Source organism: Chelonoidis abingdonii, chromosome 2 (genome assembly GCF_003597395.2).
Source record: "Chelonoidis abingdonii isolate Lonesome George chromosome 2, CheloAbing_2.0, whole genome shotgun sequence".
Lineage (NCBI taxonomy): Eukaryota > Metazoa > Chordata > Testudines > Testudinidae > Chelonoidis > Chelonoidis abingdonii.
Window position 1 is genome coordinate 200,624,778 of NC_133770.1, and position 18,846 is coordinate 200,643,623.

Consider the following 18,846-nt stretch of genomic DNA (forward strand, 5'->3'; position numbering starts at 1 on the left):
GACCATTGTGAATTCAGGGTAATTAAAGAATCCAGGGTGGAATGTGACTTTTTCCTCACAAGAAATGTGACTGGCTGGCTTAAGTAGTCAGAATCATCAACTAGCATAGGCATGGCCAACCTGAGCCTGAGAAGGAGCCAGAATTTACCAATGTACATTGCCAAAGAGTCACAGTAATACGTCAGCAGCCCCACATCAGCTCTCCCCCCTGCCCAACCCTGCTCCCAGCGCCTCCCACCCACCAGTAGCCCTGCCAATCAGCACCTCCCCCTCCCAATCAGCTGTTTTGTAGCATGCAGGAGGCTCAGGTGCAGGGATGGGAAGGAGCTAGGGCATGGCAGGCTTGGGGGAGGGGACAAGAAGGGGTGGAGTCCGGGCAGGGCCTGCAGCAGAGCCAGAGATTGAGCAGTGAGCATCCCCCGGCACATTGGAAAGTTGGTGCCTGTAGCTCCAGCCCCAGAGTCAGTGCCTAATCAAGGAGCCGCATATTAACTTCTGAAGAGCTGCATGTGGTTCCGGAGCCACAGGTTGGCCGCTCCTGGACTAGCATATGAAGAGCTGTCTATAGTACAAAGAATGAAACCATGTTAAGATCTGAACGGGGGGTGGGGGTGGCGGCGTGGACGGTGCCTAGTACTTTTGGTGAATAGTGAGTTCTCTAGTGAATTAACTCTCAAAATGTTCTTTCCAGAAAACAAAGAAAAAGTAGACGTGATTCAGAGCTATTGCTGGATGTTGCAATGGTGACAATCGATGCTGAGTAGCATGAATGCACAAGAAAATTAAATTTACAGATTTTCAGGGTTAAAGTATTCCCTGTCTGAAAAGGGACTGCACTACTAACATTAAATCATTTATACTCTGTCTACAATTGAACTGCTGTAACATATTTCACATTTTCATTCATAGGCAGTAGTAGAGTGACAATGCAAGTTCTTGAATTACTTTCTGAAGATGTGCTTCTTATTGGTGATGCAGTATCTGAAGATGTTTGGGAGGACCACAGCCTCTTTGGGTTAGAGTTGGTGAGTCTGGAAAATTTCTTATCTTTAGACTTTGGTTAATGGTATTTAGCAGTTTGCCTTTGCTGTAGACATCAGACATTTTCTGTACTGGAGGATAAACAATTTTACTGAACTACCCTTTTTCAAACATTTAAACAGTCCGGTAATTACAAAAGGTTGATATTGCTGGCATGTTCCTCTTATTTTAAACTTTGATATGTATACTCCTCCTCCTCCTCCTACTAGAAGTATTGAAGTCATAAGAGTTTAAGGCCATAAGGGACCACTAGATCATTTAGTTTGACCTCCTATATGTCACAGGCTGTCAGCACATGAAACCCAACAACAGAAATGAGACTGAAATAAATGAGACCCACAGGGAGAGCATAGGAGGGATCAACATGCACCAGTGCTAGAGGCCTTGCAATGGTGGAGAAATGATTAAATGAGATATACACAGACAGTCCTGGCAAGGGACCCACTCTCTTATATGCAGAGGAAGGGAACAACCCCCCAAAGTCATTGCCAATCTGATCTGGGGAAAAAATTCATCCTGACCCTGTATATGGGGATCAGTTAGACCCAGAGCATGTGAACAAGAACCAGCCAGCTGAGCATCTGAGGGAGAGAATCCTCAGTGCTAGGGCACTGAAGTTTCATGTTTTATGAATACTCAGCATAAATTTTGACTTACAACAAGGGTTACTGAATATCTATTGACAGACAAATATATTTAGGGATAGGTTGTAGAAGATATACATGGATAGTGAACAGGAGAAGACAGTCTTGCTTAAGTGGCGAGATTTCATTTCCCTGACTTAGTCTTTAGTAGGCAGGGCCGGCTCCAGCTTTTTTGCCACCCCAAGTGGCAGGGAAAAAAAAAAGGAAAAAGAAAAACCCGATTGAGCTGCTGCCAAAGTGCCGCTGAGGAGGAGGACAGGGAGTGAAGGACCTGCCGCCAAAGGCTGAGGCGAGCCAGTTGAGCTGCCACCAAAGTGCTGCTGCCGCTGACCCGGACTTGCCGCCCCAACAACGGATGGAATGCCACCCCTTTCTATTGGCTGCCCCAGGCACCTGCTTCCTTCACTGGTGCCTGGAGCTGGACCTGGACCTGTTAGTAGGGCTCAGTTCATTTCCCTGACTCCCTCAAGGAGTTAACAATGTCGGTTACGCTACAGCCTTATTCATCCAAAGGGCTCAGCAGATACTCAGAGCTTATAGACGAAGGGCAGCTGGTTGATCGGTTGAAAACGCCACACTCCAGGTAAATGATTCCAGACTTGCGTCAGGATTTGCTGCCCACATTTGCAGATGTTCTTTGGTCCCCTGGAAGGTGGAGATGGGGAGGCTCAAGGTTGACCAGACTTTATAACAGGGCCCTACCAAATTCACGGCTGTGAAAAACATGTCATGGACTGTGAAATCAGACCTTCCCCGTGAAATCTATATTGGAAGGGAAGAGGCAGGACTAGGAGTGCCCCAGCTAAGGGCTCCTACCATACCCTGGGCTCCAGCTGCTAGTCCCCTCCGGGATGAGAAGCAACGAGTCTTACTCTTCCCTTGCACAGCAGCGCTCAGTGGGAAGATCAGACCCATCTCCACCCTCAGCTGCGGGAAGCTCTGGGGTTGGGCAGTAACCCCAAAGCTTCTTGCAGCTGCAGGAGGTTCCCGGAAGTGGAGGTGGGTGTTCTCCTCCCCCATGCTGTTGGGAGCGCCCCAGCTGGGGGCTCCTAGCTGCTAGTCCCGGCCAGACTGGGGAGGGACTTGTTCTTCCTCTGCATGACTGCTCATGGGGGGAGATCATACTCACCTATGGACAGTGATGAGCTGCCAAAATATTAACAACTGGTTCCCTCTTCCTCACCCCATGAGGGGGTCGTGCCCCCCCCGGGACTCCTGCTCCATCTAACCCCCCACCTTCCTTGACNCCCTGCCCCAACCACCCCCTTCCCGGTCACCTGACTGGCCCCTGCTACTCCATCCAACCCCTCCTCTCATTCCTGATGGCCCCCCCAGGACCCCTGCCCCATCCAACCACCCCTTCTCTTTGTCTCCTGACTGTCCCTGGAATCCCTACCCCAGACTGCCCCCCACCGCTCCATCCAACCCCTACTCTTTCCTGACTGCCCCTATTCAATCCCCCTGTTCCCTGCCCTGACTGTCCCGACACTAATCCACTCCCCCCAACTCCCCTGCCCTCTATCCAACACCCCCTTCCTACTCCCTACCCCCTTACCTCGCTGCCTGGAGGTGGGGGCTGGGCCGGGCTGGGGCTGGGACCGGAGCCGCTCGGCCAGAGCCAGGGCGCTCTGTCGGGGCTGGACCTGGGGGCCAGGCCGGAGCCGTGCGGTGCCTGGAGCCCTCCTCCCACTCGCGCCCCCACCCTCCTGCCCCAGCTTACCTGTGAGAAGCCGCTGCTTCCTTCTCAGCGCTCCCAGGCTTCCCTCGCGAACAACTGATTCGCAGGAAGCTGGGGAGGGGAAGGAGAAGCCGGAGGAGCATTCAGAGGAGGAGGCAGAGGCTGAGTGAGGTGAGCTGGGGCCGAGGGAAGGGCAAGGAGCTGCTATAGCTTTTGTTAATTTTAAAAGCCCTTTTTGAACCAGTTGTCACTCATGGGACAACCGGTGCTAAAAAGGCTTCTAAATTTAACAACCGGTTCCCACGAACTGGTGGGAACTGGCTCCAGCTCACCACTGCCTACGGGTACCTCCCCCAGCTGCAGGAAGCTTCACCCCCAGTCACTTCCTGCCTCCATCGCTCTGCAAGGGATCGCTGTACAGGGAGCTGTACCCCTTCTAGATGCAATTATTAGCTTGTTTAAATAAAAATATAAAGAAAAGTCAAGAACTTGACAGGATATTTTCATTGACACTTTACAGCAGCAAATGACATTCAGTATTCAACTCACTGATTGATAGATATGGGGGAGGGTTTTAGTGTAGTGTTCTCTGTTGGCAGCCTACCAGAAGACAAGTGAAATTACTTGAAAATGAGTGTTTAAAGAAGTTTTTGATTTACTTTGATCATTACTGCAGTGGATCCTGTGAAAGAATATGGAAGCCAAATTCTATATGCCAATGGTGTATTTTGTACAAGCTGCAGTGTTTTTCCTTGGATCACACATCTGTGACAATGATTCAGCTCCTCTTAGACTCAGAAACCCATAGAAGCAGAAAGAGGGCTGCATTGCTGGGAAACAGAGTTAAAAAACCAAAATCCAATTTCATCTCTTTTTAAGAAGACGACAGAGAGCTCTGAGACCCGTCATTTAGCTAGAATGGAACCTGTGGATGCATTTTCAACTGCTAATATACCTTTGGAAAAACTTGATCACCCAAAGCTGCGTGAATTCACAAAATGCTGGTTGCTTACCAAGTGTGAATAAGCTCCAACAGGACTACCTTCCAAAGGTTTTTGCTACACATTTTGAGGAGATGAAGTCACAAATTAACTCATGAAATTATTTTGGCTGAGTCCACAGATGAGCAAGACAACTACGTACTGAATGTTCTATTTGATTTTATTGCTGACAAGACCAAAGATGTACAGACAGGAAAGCTAACAGTGCTCGCTGACTGTGTTTACTTGGATGCTCTTGCTATACTACAGTTTCTCAAGTGGTAATTAAAACCATTTCAAAATATGGTGCGGATTTGTCAAAGTATCTGTTTTCATAAGTGACAATGCAACTTGCATCAAATTTTTCAAATCTGTTTTCCAAGGTCTAATGCCAAATGTTGTCCATACTACATGTAACTCGCATATAATTTTTCTCATCAGTAACTGTGGAGTAGCAAGTTTGGTAAAGATGATAAACTGGTCAGCTACATTAAAAAGATCTTTAAACAGTGCATAAGCTGCAAACGTTGATACAGGCAGCACATTGCAAAGATGACTGAAATCGGGGAACAAAATATTGTACTCCCCCCAGGGCCAGTTATTACTCACTGGAATTCCTGGTTTTTGGGTGCTGTACCATGCAGCTCACCTGAAGTACTACTGAGTTTGTCTCAGAAGAGCTTATACTGACATGGAAAATGCAGATTTTAGCAGAATTTTCAAGCCTTCTGAACAATGTTCATCTGAATGAGCAAGTTCAGTTTGTTGCCAAGAACGCCACAGGACTGATGGACTTAATCACTTGGTTCGAATCTTGGCATGTCACAGTCCACCAAGGTTACGACAAGGTAATGCATGTACTATTTTGGGCTGGAAGCACAGTCAAATGAACATCAGTCTGACAATGTTGAATTAAATGCCAGTGTTCAGCAGGAGTTTTCTTCAGTAGCGTAGCTTCAAGCGGGGGTGGGGGAGAGCAGAGGGAGTGGCTGCTTTCCCTCTGAGCACAAGTGGCGCCTTTTAAATTTTTTGGCTCCTTTTTAATTTTTTCTCTGAACGAGGGGCCAGACATAAAAAAAGCACCACCTGCTGCTCCTGCTTGAACTCACTGGGCAGAAGTCTGGGTCTTCGGCAGCATTTTGGCGGCGGGTCCTTCAGTGCCACCGAAGACCCAGAGTGTGTGAAGGTGCTGCCACCGAAGTGCTCGCTGAAGACCAGGAGCGCCGCAGCGGGTGGCGCCTTTTTTTATGTCCGCCTCCCTTGTTTGCTCCACCTGGCTACGCCACCGGTTTTCTTTCATGGCAAAGAAGCTCAGACGATACTGCTGCTACAGGGAAGAGTCAAGCGATGTAGCAAAAACAGCTCAAAAGTTTCAACAGCCTGCAGCAGGGCTCCTGAAAGCTCTATGTATTTTTGACACTGCACAAAGATACTTGTTGATGATTGATTTAACCTCCTTTAATGTAATTCCTGGCTTTGACAAGAATTGTAGGTTAAAGATTCCTGCTTATAAAAATATCGCGAAAGAAGCAGATTGTAGTTTGCCTGCGTTACAATTTTGGAACTCTGTTGAAGGCAGAATTGCTCACCTCTCAAGGCTAGATCGGTATTTTCAGACAGTTCCAATGAACTTCATCGATGCAGAGAGAGCTGTCTAAACATGGACAGGTGTTTTCAGTGCAGAGATGGAATGAAGAAAGACAATTGCTGGATGCTCCATTCTGACATTCAGTTAATGATATTTGAAACGAGAACTTTCTTTTCACTTGCTTTTGTTAACTTAAGGCAGTGGCTCTCAAGTTTGAGGCTACCAATGGAGATCACTGCTCTACAAAACCGTCTCGCATGCCCATATCTTCCAATCAGGGAGTGTTATTTGCTGCTGTAAAGTGTCAATCAGTAAAACCTGTCAAGTTCACATGACCTTGCTTTATTTTATTGAAATAAGCTGCTAATTGCATCTGGAAGTGTACATCTCCCTGTACACTTGCGTCCCTCGCATGGCTGCGGAACGATGGGGCAGAAAGCAAATGAGTGTGTGTGTGGTGCCTTTTGCAATGGTTGTGTAGGGGAAGAGGAAGTCCTGTCCTTCCCGAGCCTGGCTGGAACTAGCAGCTGGGAGCCCCTGACTGGAGCTCCCCCAGTCGCATGAGGGAAATTAGACTCATCTTTGGGAACCTACCCTTGGCTTCAGGAAGCTTCACAGTTGCTGGAGCACAGAAGTGAGAGTGTACCAGCCTCACTTTTGCATTGCCTCTAGAGGTGGGTCCGATTTCCCCCCAAGACCTGCTGTGCAGGGGAAAGCAAATCTTGGCCCTCCCTACTCCGGTGGGGACTAGCAGCTAAGAGCCCTCTGCTGGTGCACTCCGAGCAGCGTGGGGGAGATTGGACCCACCTCCACCTTTGGGAGCCTTCTCTAGCTACAAGAAGCTCTGCGGCTGCTACCTTCAAAGCACAGCTATGAAAGCAGCACAGAAGTGAGGGTGGCAATCCTGTGACCCCTCCTCCCCCTACAACCCCTTTTTTGGTTGACATCCCCACAGTTACAATACCATGACATTTCAGATGTAAACATCTGAGAACATGAAATAGACTAATTTTCAGATCCTGTGGCCATGAAATTGACCAGAATAGACTGTGAGTTTGGTAGGGTCTGTTTATAAAGGTTATACTTGGTGTTCTGGGTCATAGAATGTGTCAAGTAATATACCTACTGATCAAATGTGACAATCCCCAAGGGAAACATAATTTATTTAACCTGGAGTATGGCAGGGTGCTGCTAGAGAAGCATTAATCCAGGGATGGGCAAATTTTTGGCCTGAGGGCCACATCTGGATATAGAAATTGTATGGCAGGCCATAAATCCTTATGAAATTGTATGGCAGACTCTGCGATGAGGCTGGGGATGAGGGATTAGGGGTGCAGGAGGGTACTCCAGGCTGGGACTGAGGTGTTCGGAGGGCAGAAGTGGGATCGGGCTGGGGAAGGGGGCTGGGACACGAGGGGTTGAGGGCTCTGGCTGGGGTGAAGGCTCTGGGGTAGGGATGAGGGTTTTGGGGTGCAGGAGGGTGCTCCGGGCTGGAATTGAGGGGTTCAGAGTGTGGGAGGGGGGTCAGGGCTAGGGGTGTGGGGAACGGGGGTGTGGGATCAGACATGCAGGCTCCGGGTGGCACTTACCTCAAGCAGCTCCTGGAAGCAGTGGCATGTCCCACCTCTGGTTGCTAGGCGGAGGCACAGCCAGGCAGCTCTTTGTGCTGCCCCTGCAGATCCCGGAAGTAGCAGCAGTAGCATGCCTCCTTTTGGCTCCTATGCGGAGGCATGGTGCCAGCCTGGCAGCTCTGTATGCTGCCCTGTCTGTAGGCGCTGCCCCTGCAGCTCCCATTGGCTGCAGTTCCTGGTCAATGGGAGCTTAGAGGGGAGGGTGGTGGTGCTTGGGATGGGAGCAATGTGCAGACCCCCTGACTGCCCCTATGCATTGGAGCCAGAGAGAGGACATGCAGCTGATTCTGGGAGTGGTGTGGAAAGCCCCTGACCCTGCTCACCAAAGGGAGCTTGAGGGCTGGATTAAAAATTCTGACAGGCCGGACATGGCCCACGGGTCATAGTTTGCCCACCCCTGCCTTAATCAGCTCCTGTTACTCCAGCCCCAGTCAGGGGGATTGGATTAGGGCTGGGGCTGATGCTTGTCTGGTAACTGATCACAGCTGCCAGACTTGTTACCAGGAGCTATAAGACTGGGAGGAAGTGAGACTAAGGGCGTGGGATGGGGACAGGGACAGGAGTTGAAGGTCAGATCTAGACTCAGAGGGAGGTGAGAGTCTCCTAGTCTGTTGCTGGCCAGGCCTGTGGTAGGCCAAGCTGTTGTAAAAAGCCTGAATATGGTTGGAAACAGGTGGTGGGGACTTGATCGCAAATAAAGAGCATGGGTGTTGCACCAGCCTGAAGTGTCCCTGAGTCTCTGAGAAGAGGGAGAGAAGGGCCAAACCGGAGGGGCAAGGCATGTGCCCCGTTACATGGAGTTTAATCAGAATTTGATTAAACAAAAGTATGGTGTGTGGTTTTATAAATACATAATTCACCACGTTAGTCATAAAACACACAGTTGAAAAGTATTTTTTTCAGTGACAAACATATAATATGCCGGTGTTCAAAAACATTTTTTAATTGCTGAAATGTTTATACCTCTCCATGCATGGCAAAATGGTGGATCACAGTGAGCTGTTGACCTCTACCCAAAATGTTTTGCTGTCTAAAAGAAAACAATAGATGTTTCAACTAGGAAAATTTTACTATGATTGCTGTGATTATCAGACTGATCAATTAAATGAAGTAGTTTCAGGAAGTTAATTGTTACATAATTTTAAGTGCTGTCCTCTTAAAACATAACAAATTGATTTTGTTACTTTTAAATGTTAAAGCATTTATTTAAGATCTGGTCAATGCCAGTAATTTTGCTTTTAATGTTTAAATAGATCAAGATGTTCAAACACTTGTGCTGTTTTGTTGAACTATATAGGAAAGTGTAAAGATCCTTCTAGGAGAGGCATGGCTTCATCTGGTGTATGTAAAAAGATTAAGGACTTGAAAGATTAATTAGAAACAGTAAAATTGCCATGTGCATAGTATTAGCAAACTGCCATATAGGTGAATGAAATTGAACTAAATTTAAATGTCTAAAACCATACTAAAAGTGGCAAAGAGTTCTGTGGCACCTTATAGACTAACAAACGTATTGGAGCATGAGCTTTCGTGGGTGAATATCCACTTCGTCGGATGCCTACATCCCTTGACCGCGCCTCTTCCTGCCGCCCCCATTGGCCTGGGACGGTGAACCGTGGCCAGTGGGATCCGTGGTCTGCCGAACCTGCCGATGCAGCCGGTAAACAAACTTGCCCGGCCCACTAGAGTGCTTACGCTGGCGAGCCGCGTGCCAGAGGTTGCTGACCCCTTGCCTAGAGTAAAGGGTGCATTAATAATGTTTACATGCTGGAAACATGCATGTTGTCATTTTATATAAAATTGGCTATGATTTGTATATCCTTTTGCTGCAGAGTTGTTTTCCAAAGTCTAAACTTTCTTCTTTTTTAAATTCTTAAAAGAGAACTGTCCAAATGTGACCCCAGGGCAATACTCTTCCTGAATAGGTTGACAGCGTGAAGCAACAGCTCTGAGATGTGTGAAGTAGCTTACTTACCCCTGAGTTCATTCTGAAAGCTAATGATGTTGAAATTGTTAACTATTTAAATGCTGATTATCTAGATATTTCTATTAATATTATGTGCTTGTCCCACAACCCCAAATTCCCTTGGATAGCAAAACTCCCAGCTGTTTGCTAATAGGATGATGAATCATCTATCTTTCTCGACCACTTTTATAATATGATTTATGACAAAATGTGCAGCACACTAAAAACTTGCAGCAGAATAAAATTTAAAATTAACATCCAAATATGGAATAGTGTACTGATTGTTATTTTCATATCTGACCCAGTAACACCTTTTTTAAAAAAAAGTTTACTCAAAGTTGATTTAATCAGTTGATTCTCAAAATATTGCAGAAATCAGGGCCTTGTCATAGAGTTTGAATTTAGTTTTCAATTGAGTGCACAGAGCTTTGCCTTTAACTGTAAAAATGTCAACAGTTGTGAAATGTTGCTATTGTAGCGTTCACCTCTTAATAATTTTAATTTTACAAAATTTAAAACATCTGACATGAAGTGATGGTAACATGACTGTAAATAATTATTTACAGGATCAAGTCAGTGAATGGCAGATTTCCCATTGCTTTAACCTCCTGGAAGCTAATGTTTTCAGTCTTTCAAGCACAGTTATAATTGAGCAATATTAAGTCTATTCTGAAGTTTCTTTATTGGAGATTTGATATTCAAATAGTTTTAATCCTTTGACTAGATATTATTGGACTTGGATGAATTTGCTCATGTGAGAGAGACAGATAATACAGTAGGAACAAATATTTCTTTACACACATCCGCAAGAGCACTTCTGTTCTGAACTGCCAGCATCAAGTCCTGAATCTTTGCTGACTAAAAAGAGCCAGGCATGTTAAATTTCATGTTGGAGTTTTGATTTGGTTTAAGTTCCAGTAAGGGTTTCCTAATTAGGAAATATGAAACTGAGCCTGCAGAATAGGGGAACAAAAAGATTTGCGGTAAGGGAACTGTCTCATTCCTGTCTTCGTTGTTGGACCTGAGATGATGATTTTGGGAGACCAACTGTTTAGCTTGATTCTCTATTTTAGTGCTACATCAAATGAAACATCTTTGTCTTTTACCAGGATTTTTTTTGAAAAGTAAATGGTGACTTGAAGTCTTTTATAAATCAAGTTTTGAGGACTTCAGTAACTCAACCAGAGGTTGTGGACCTACTAGAAGATTGGATGGTGAGGTTCTGTGGACTGTGTCGGATGTCAGGCTAGGTGAATTATGATGGTCCCTCCTGGCTTTACAAGTGTATGGGTCTATAAGAGTCTTTGTTTTGGATTAGTTCTGGGGGAGTGTCTCTTGTGACCCAGAAATGCTTATAAATTTCCTGGGCACTTGGTCTTTTGTATTTTCCTTGTTTTAGTCACAGCTTGACAGCTCTGTGAAAAGGGATCCTATTTTTTTTTCTTATTTCAGATTCTCTAGAAGAGAAATTTGATTTTGGTAATCCCTTCAAGAACTAGTAGTGGATGCTTCAATGCCTACCTTTGTCTTCTACCCATGTTTCTGTTCTCTCAGTCCTTTTTTGTTGTTGTGTTTCTGTTCTCATTGGTGTGTGGAATGCTTCCCAATTGTTTGTAATGTGGATTTAATTAGTGTGCTGTTTTCCTCTTCCAAGTCAGTAATGTGAATCTAATTTTTTGGGAAATAGGGGGCCTGATAGTATAAATTGTCACAGGCTCAACTATTTGTACAACTAGCAGGGATGTGACTGTTTTTTAGGAGTAATAATTCTTGATTCTACCACTGAGTTAAAATACTCTTCTTATGTTCCTAAACCAGGAAATCAAGCTACTGTATTAGTGAGGCAAGGAGAAATAAATTTTCTGTATTTTTTCAGATGAGTATGAATCCTTTTCATCTGGCTATATAACAACTCTAGACAGTGTTTACTTTGGAAGAATTATTGTTCGGTTCAGTTATATAGCTAAGTATCAGATATCGTTTCCACTTTCTAGATTCTAGCAAACCAAGCTTTACTAACGGTTCACAGTTCAATCCATTCCTCTCTCTCTCAACATCCAAAGAGCTGATTTCATTTGGTAGTGATCTCCATTCACCAGTGATTCTATCCATTCCTCTTCTGTGCTAGACTTCTAAGCAGTTCTAGAAATCGCTTATTGTTTACTGGTAGGGCTAGCAGACATAACAGAAACTTCTGATGTTCTCAAGACTCCCTTTTTTACTTACTAGGATAAAACAGACATTCACAGATTTAAATTAGATCCTAATGTTTCTAGTACTGAAATAGACTTCAAAATGTGTTTATGCAAATATTACAGAGTGATAAAAAATCAAAACAGGATGTATGAAATACTGATTAGATTATTTTTCTTTAAAAAATAAAATAAAACAAAAACAACCCCCCTCTCAAATCCCCAAACTAGTGTACAGAATCTCTAAGATTTGTTCTAGAACTTTTCAGAACATTTCTGTTTAAATGCCAAAATACAGTTCAACTTGTGTTATATTTCTGAATAATATAAAGAATAATAATAGAATGTTGACACTTTGCTTAGTTGTGGTACTTATATAAATATTTCACTTTTGTTCTTGTAAAGGTACTGCTATAATAGAGAATGATTGGTGATGATGCTTTCTGTTGATAGGAATTTATATTGTATCTTTTTGTTTTCACTTGCAGAAAGATAAGCTGCTTATGGTCCTGGGTTCACTTGGAGAAACCATATCCTACCACAAAAGTAACATCAACTCAGAGCAGCCTGAGCTGATGTTAGTGCACCACAGAATGGCGTTTATTAGCATTTCACTTTTCACCATGCGACTGTTGCAAACACTTCTCCCTGTAGAAAAGGTGAGGGGGAAACAAAGTTAGTAATGAACTGAATATTGTTAATGCTCTGGCCGTTGGCCGTTGGAATGTAGGGTGGAGTAGCATTGTCACTTAAATAGTACTTACTCTTGAAGATTGTTTAATTCATCGTGACTGCCACTAGCACTGTGCATTGATTATAAATGCATCATTTCCAAATACGGTACCTGGAATCATATTAGATCTGTAGATTAGGTTATGCAGCAAAAATATTTTAATTGACCTAATTGTGTGATTGGCTTACAGAAGGTTTATTTGCTTAGATTGATTAACTGGTAAGTCTGTTAAAAGGATACTTATACAAAAGCATAATTTTATCACAGCCATGTTTTTCAATCTATTCCAAGAGTTGTGTGGTTTGCCAGACTATGCTGCCCTCTGCTGGTTAATAGCAAACTGAATACTGTTCAGATAGAATTATTTTTGCTTCACTTGCTGTATATATTTAAATAATTGAACTTTTGCTGATGCCTAGACCATTATATGCCATGATGATACCTTATATTTTGCAGTAACCTTAAAGTTTTACTGTTTGCAAAGAATAATTACATCATGATAAACAGCCCTGCAATTATCTATAAATTGTAGACAGTCTAACCAATTGGAGCTCTATTTAGGAGTGGAATCTTTAGAAACCTGGGAAGTTTTTGGTTTATATTTAATAACTTGTCTCTGCTTAAACAATTTTTCACTCCTGTGTTCTGCAGTGTAACTTTGGTTTTTTTCAAAAGTTTTGCAACTTAACATTCATTGTCTAGGAGGATCATTTAACTGATACAAATATGATTTACCATGAATTATATTGTACTATTTAATGTATATGCCTTCTCTCTAGTCCCTAAAAAATGTGCATTTATATCAGTTTTTGTATAAACACTATTTTCATTACTATCATTTTGTGTTCAGCAAATGGTTTTTTGTTTATTTTTTATCTTGTATATTGACAGGAGTTGAGCAATATAGCTTTCAGACTCTGAATTTACTAATTGCAGCTGAGTTACCACTTATTGCAATCAGAGCAAGTTCTCATCTGGTAACATGTTGCAACATCATGCAAATGTAAAGATGCAAGTATTTTAGGGATTATAAAGATACCTGTAATGATAACATTATAAAGGGCAAGAGGCTCCAGGACTAATTGAGTCTGTGTTACCATCTGGTAGTTACTTATTAGACAAAATTTAACAAATTAGTGGAGGATCCAATCCCATGGCTGGACTATATATATAGTCCTTTTAGGAAAAACCGAGGGGAACCTATAGGTGTAAGTCTGTGCTGAAGTTTATATATGTATAATATATAATATATAAACTTCAGCACAGACTTACACCTATAGGTTCCCCTCGGTTTTTCCTAAAAGGTCTCCATCTGCAGCAGATGATTTGCTCAAACTTGTGCAATTTGGAAGTCACTTTTCAGATCTTCTGTTTTTTAAAAAATACTAAATAGCAGCACTGAGGATTGCAATGGTTAAATAATTCAAAAGTTAAATTTAATAGCTAATGTTTATATTAATTTTTCCCTTTTTCTCCCCCGATCAACTTTTCTCAAGGCCAGCAAAGTGTTACCAGAGAGCTTGGTGACAGCTTTATTTCTTCTTTCCTTGGACATGCCATTCTCCTTGGAATATCCAAATATTCATGAGTCGGTGGTAGCCTATTTGGAGCAGATGAATTCTGAGAACTACAGTATTTATAAACAAGCTGCAGAGGCTGTTCATTCAATTGAGTGCACCTGTAACTTTATGATGGATGTCCATAAGGAGGTATTGAATTTTGGTATACAAACTATTCTGAAAAGCCTTTTGAAAATTAAAAACAAACAAAAAACTAGAGAGCAAAATATTTAGGTGTGCGAATATTGATTGTTCTGTGTTGATATGTGTACTTGTCTGACATGAGAGTAACAATCAATTTCACTTAATATTAACCACAAAGTTGAGAAAATCTGGCAAATGCAGGAGGAAAAACTAAGGGGGTATTGCTGTGTGAATTTATAAGCAGAAAGGTATGAAAGTAAGAGTAGCATATTTTAAAGGAAAAAATTCTGTAAAGTAACTGTGCACTATTTGAAATAACTTAGAACATTTTATATTCCAAGCAGTCCAGATAAGATGGCACTAACAACTAGGTAAAGACCTTTGAACTCTCATTATGCTGCTAATTTTGAGAGAGAGATCATTGTTATCTTCATGTGTTTTATAGCCATTTACTCCATTAGGTACTCTATTCCTTGTCTCCTTGTTAAGGACATAAATGTGTTTTATAGTATTAAATGATTCCAGTGTGGTACTAACATGTCCTCTTCCATGACCCAGTGTAAAGTTGTTCCTGTTTGTACAGACTACTACATTCCTTGTTCTGTTAATAAAACCAATAGAGAGAGGTTACATCAGGCACAGTACCAAAGAAGTCTAATCTTATTTCTGGACAGAAGTATCATCATGTGGTTAGAATGCTGAGTTAATTCATCAGTTACATACACAGATTTAGAAACTGAATTTATGTCCTTGTACTTAACATCCAGCTTAACTAGCTCTTAAAATTTAAAGTTTTAAATGATTCATATTTAATACCTAACTTGAAAGGGTTAGCCTTAACAAATGTACAGAAATACAATATTTTGTGTTTTGATGAGATTAATAAAGTTAGTTCTAGTACAGATAATCTGGATTAACAGTGTAATACTTTATAGACCCCCAGTTAAGAAAACACATATTGATCTTTACTGTTGTCTTGAAGGGCATATTTCATTATTAAAATACCTTAAATATTAAGGGCTCAGGAATATTTTGAGATGCTCTGATGTGTTATGGTCCTAATGCTGCAAAATGCTGGGCACCCGCTGTTCGTATTGACATTAATGGGAATTGAGGAAGTTCAGCACCTGTGAGGTATTTAGCAGCCCACAAGATCAAGCCCTAACTATGGGCATTTGTACTCGCTAACATGGACAATTGATCACATTGTTGTAATTTGTTTTTTAAAGTATTTAATAGTAACTGTAACTTGTTATCCTGGTTAACCACATGGAATAGTGTTATTTTCATTGCAGAGAGAGATTGAGCCTGGTAATTGGTGGATTCCACAGAATTTTCTAGTACTCAGAATGTATAGAAGTAGCTTATTTTTTAAAATTAACATTAATAATTGCCTTTTTTTATTTTTTATTTTTTTTTTAGGGAGAAAAAAATTTCTTTGAACTAGTGGAATTGGCAGATCAGGCCCTAAATAGTCTTCCTTATCATCAGCACTTTCCCATGCTTCAGGAAATCATCCACATTTGCTTGAATATGTAAATAAATTATTATTTTAAATTATTACTGTTTGAGGAAGTACACTGTTTTCTTTGTATAGAAGAACTGTGTCCCATATGTTGCAGGTGAAGTGTGGGATCTTCAGTTGTTCTAGATTACGGTCTTGTTCCCATCATTAATTTATCCAGCCATATCTTAAAAGAAAAGAGCTGTGCAAAGTTTTGTCACTAAACTAATTACAAAAAGGGGTAGAGCATTTGGATTTTTTTTTTTAAAGGCATTTCAAATGTATTTGAAGGTCAAAGCCACCATTTTAACTCTGACATTATTTGAAAACAGATTAGAAAGTAACTTTAAGGAGACTTGTTTAAGGACAACCTGGCATAATTTTACATTTGAAGCTTAAATGTGATAATGAGGAATTTGGGGAGTAACCCTTAAAACTTTTCTGGTAACCCTTCTCACTCCTGCGTTGTTGTCCCTCCTTCCCCTTTTGACTGACTTCTGCTTTGATTGCCATTTTGGATATTTTCCAGAGACTATTTTTTTTTTTAACAGCAGTTATTCTAGCATAATTTCTAAAGGAAACTCTTTCTTATGTTGTAAATTCCAATGGGAGCTTATTTACCAAATATTTCTTTTAAACGTACAATAGGTAAATATTTCTGCTAGTCTGTGGTTCCCTAAAAGGAGATTCTGCATTGTAGTCTTGGTATGAAATTCAAATCTCAGGTGGCTAATTATACTTCAAAATTCTTTTCATGGCCAGCGGGTATCAAAGACTGGGGGATGCTGTGCCTCCCCAAACAGCCTTGTGTGGTCCTGCTCATGCTCTGCCCCACAGACCACCTCCTGCTTCCTGTTGGCGCTCTGCGGCTCTACTCCATGGCTGGAGCCCCGGGTTGGGGCTGGTGCTGGCCAGGGTCTCTGGGCAACGGGAGCTGGTGCTTGTGCTGCCCACCCGCTACCCGCCCGGCGTTCCGGGTCTTGGGTCGGGGAGGCCTCTGGCTGCTCACCTAGTGCTCCAGGGCTTGTGGGGGGGCTGCTTGCTTAGCGCTCCAAGGCTTGTGGGTGGGGGGGCATACCACCCACCTGGCGCTCCAGGGCCTGGAATAGTGCCACGCACCTGGGGTTTGGGGCACTGAAGTGGTCTGGGGATGGGGGTGGGGTTCTGATGGCAGGTAGGATGGGATGGGTGGGACCTTGAGCAGAAGGGGTGGACCAGGCTGGAGACTAGCCTCCCTGAGCCCAGGATTCACCCTCTGCCCGTGATTCTTTTCATTTTCACATACGTAGTTCATTTGGAAAGCTGTGGTTTCTGACAGTTGTGAGCAGGCAGGAAACAACACATTTCATAGTCCAAAGAGACATTTCTCTTCATGCTGCCTGACAGAAAATGTGAATTCCAGTCCTCTATTTTCTGCTGCTAATTAGGTTTATATCTGATAAACGTTTATTACTGCTAGTGGATTTGCTACTACCTATTACTGTTAAGGAATCACTTAAAGAAGGTGTGATCCTTTTTTCAGTATCCATTGCAATCTTGAGAAGTATAGACTGCCAGATTCACTTTTGTTTCTGGTCATTTTCACTTCTTGGTCCTTGTGTATTAGTGCAAAGTCATTTCAGCTGTTAGCTCTTTTAGGAAAGGTTCACTTATAGAAAAAGTTTACTGAAAGTATTAACAAAGGCACAAACATATTTTTGAATCTGTATTCAAGTAATTGATTTAAATGTTTATTACTGCAAGTGGATTTGCCCTACCTATTAGTGCTAAGCAATCACTTAAAGTTGTGCTCCTTTTTTCAGTATACATTGCAATCTGGACATCGACTTTGTGGTTTTAGTTATGTTCGCTCACTTATATGTACATTGTTTTGATCACATGCCAGATTTATACAACTTAAACATAACTAAAATGTGAAAAATATCACAATATTTATATATTTTTCAAATTTCCCAACCAGGATTGCTAGTCTGATCATCTGTAGTGCCACATTATATCAAGGTAAACTTAAGTGAAATGTTCACAAATGTGAATATCAGTATAATAAGTTGCAGTTTTACAATGTTGGGGGAAAATTCAAAATGATCTCTGAACTCTCTATCTATTGAGTCATTTCCTCTTCAAGATGATGACCAACTGTACTTTAGAAGGAACGTTGCCTGTGTGCCCTGCAGTACACTGGATGTCATGATAAATTTTGCAGAAGTCCTCCATGTCTTACTCTGTAAAACAAGCATGTTTATCAGTATGGTACAACAAACCGTATAGCAGCTAATTTATCTTGGATATTTAACTGTTTCCACTTGTAGCTGGAAGTCTGCCCAGGCTAACCCATTGCTGCAGGCGGAGAGTCAGAAGGTGCTTCTCCATCTGTTGTCCCATCCTCTGCTGAATATAAAATCTGAAGCTTACCATTGCTGTCTGGAAATTGTTAAGGTTAGAGCTACAGATGGGTTTGAAGAAAATGTGGATTTTTTTTTTTTGGTTATTTATCAGTGGTTTTACAGCTTAGTCTGTTTCCAGTCTGCTATATATTGGTCTGGATTTGAAGATTGATGTTTTACTTGTAAAAGAGTAAAGTTTAACTGGTTTGGCTATAAATCATACTACATATAGTGGCTGGGATTCATATTGTTAGAAAAATCAAAATAATGTGTTTAGGTTTTTTCCAAAAACCCTCTCAATAGCCTGCATCTCATTAATTTTAGCTCCCTTATAACAGATTAAAATGTGATATTTAAATTAAATTTAGATCACAAATGAGTTATGCAGTCTAATTAGCTTGGACATTGAAGCTAGACTAGCGAAGTTCACTTTTGTTTCTGATCATTTTCCCTTCTTGATCCTTGTGCATTAGTGCAATGTCATTTGAATTGACAGCTTTTCTAGGAAAGGTTTATATATAAAAAGTTTACTGAAAGTATTAATAAAGACACAAACATATTTTGTGAATCTGTATTCAAGTAATTGATGAAGGATCTCTTTAGACTAATAGATGACCTGAAAAAACAACATAAATTCGTTTGTGTTCTTTTTCTTCTTTATGACTGAAATATCCTGTTTAAAGAGTTTAATTTAAGACAAGTCAACCTTTTTGTTTACATATTTGTACCTAATTTTGCCTTTAAAAATATCAGGAATATTAAATCTTATCTCTCCATTTTTCTGTGGATATGTTTTATGGAT

The 18,846-nt window shown here is 41.8% G+C and overlaps 1 protein-coding gene across 8 annotated transcripts in view; it reads left to right on the forward strand.

Moving 5' to 3' along the window:
- The window catches only part of RTTN (rotatin), a 161,431-nt gene that overhangs the window by 22,684 nt on the left and 119,901 nt on the right, over nt 1-18,846 (forward strand). For all 8 annotated transcript variants that reach the window (XR_012655334.1, XM_075062917.1, XM_075062916.1 and 5 more), the window contains exons 10-14: nt 910-1,025; nt 12,209-12,379; nt 13,950-14,162; nt 15,579-15,691; nt 17,970-18,096. Coding sequence is in view for 7 of the 8 variants with exons in the window: in XM_075062917.1 (XP_074919018.1) it covers nt 910-1,025; nt 12,209-12,379; nt 13,950-14,162; nt 15,579-15,691; nt 17,970-18,096 (740 nt within the window). In the remaining variant the exon portion in view is untranslated. The remainder of the gene's footprint in view (nt 1-909; nt 1,026-12,208; nt 12,380-13,949; nt 14,163-15,578; nt 15,692-17,969; nt 18,097-18,846) is intronic.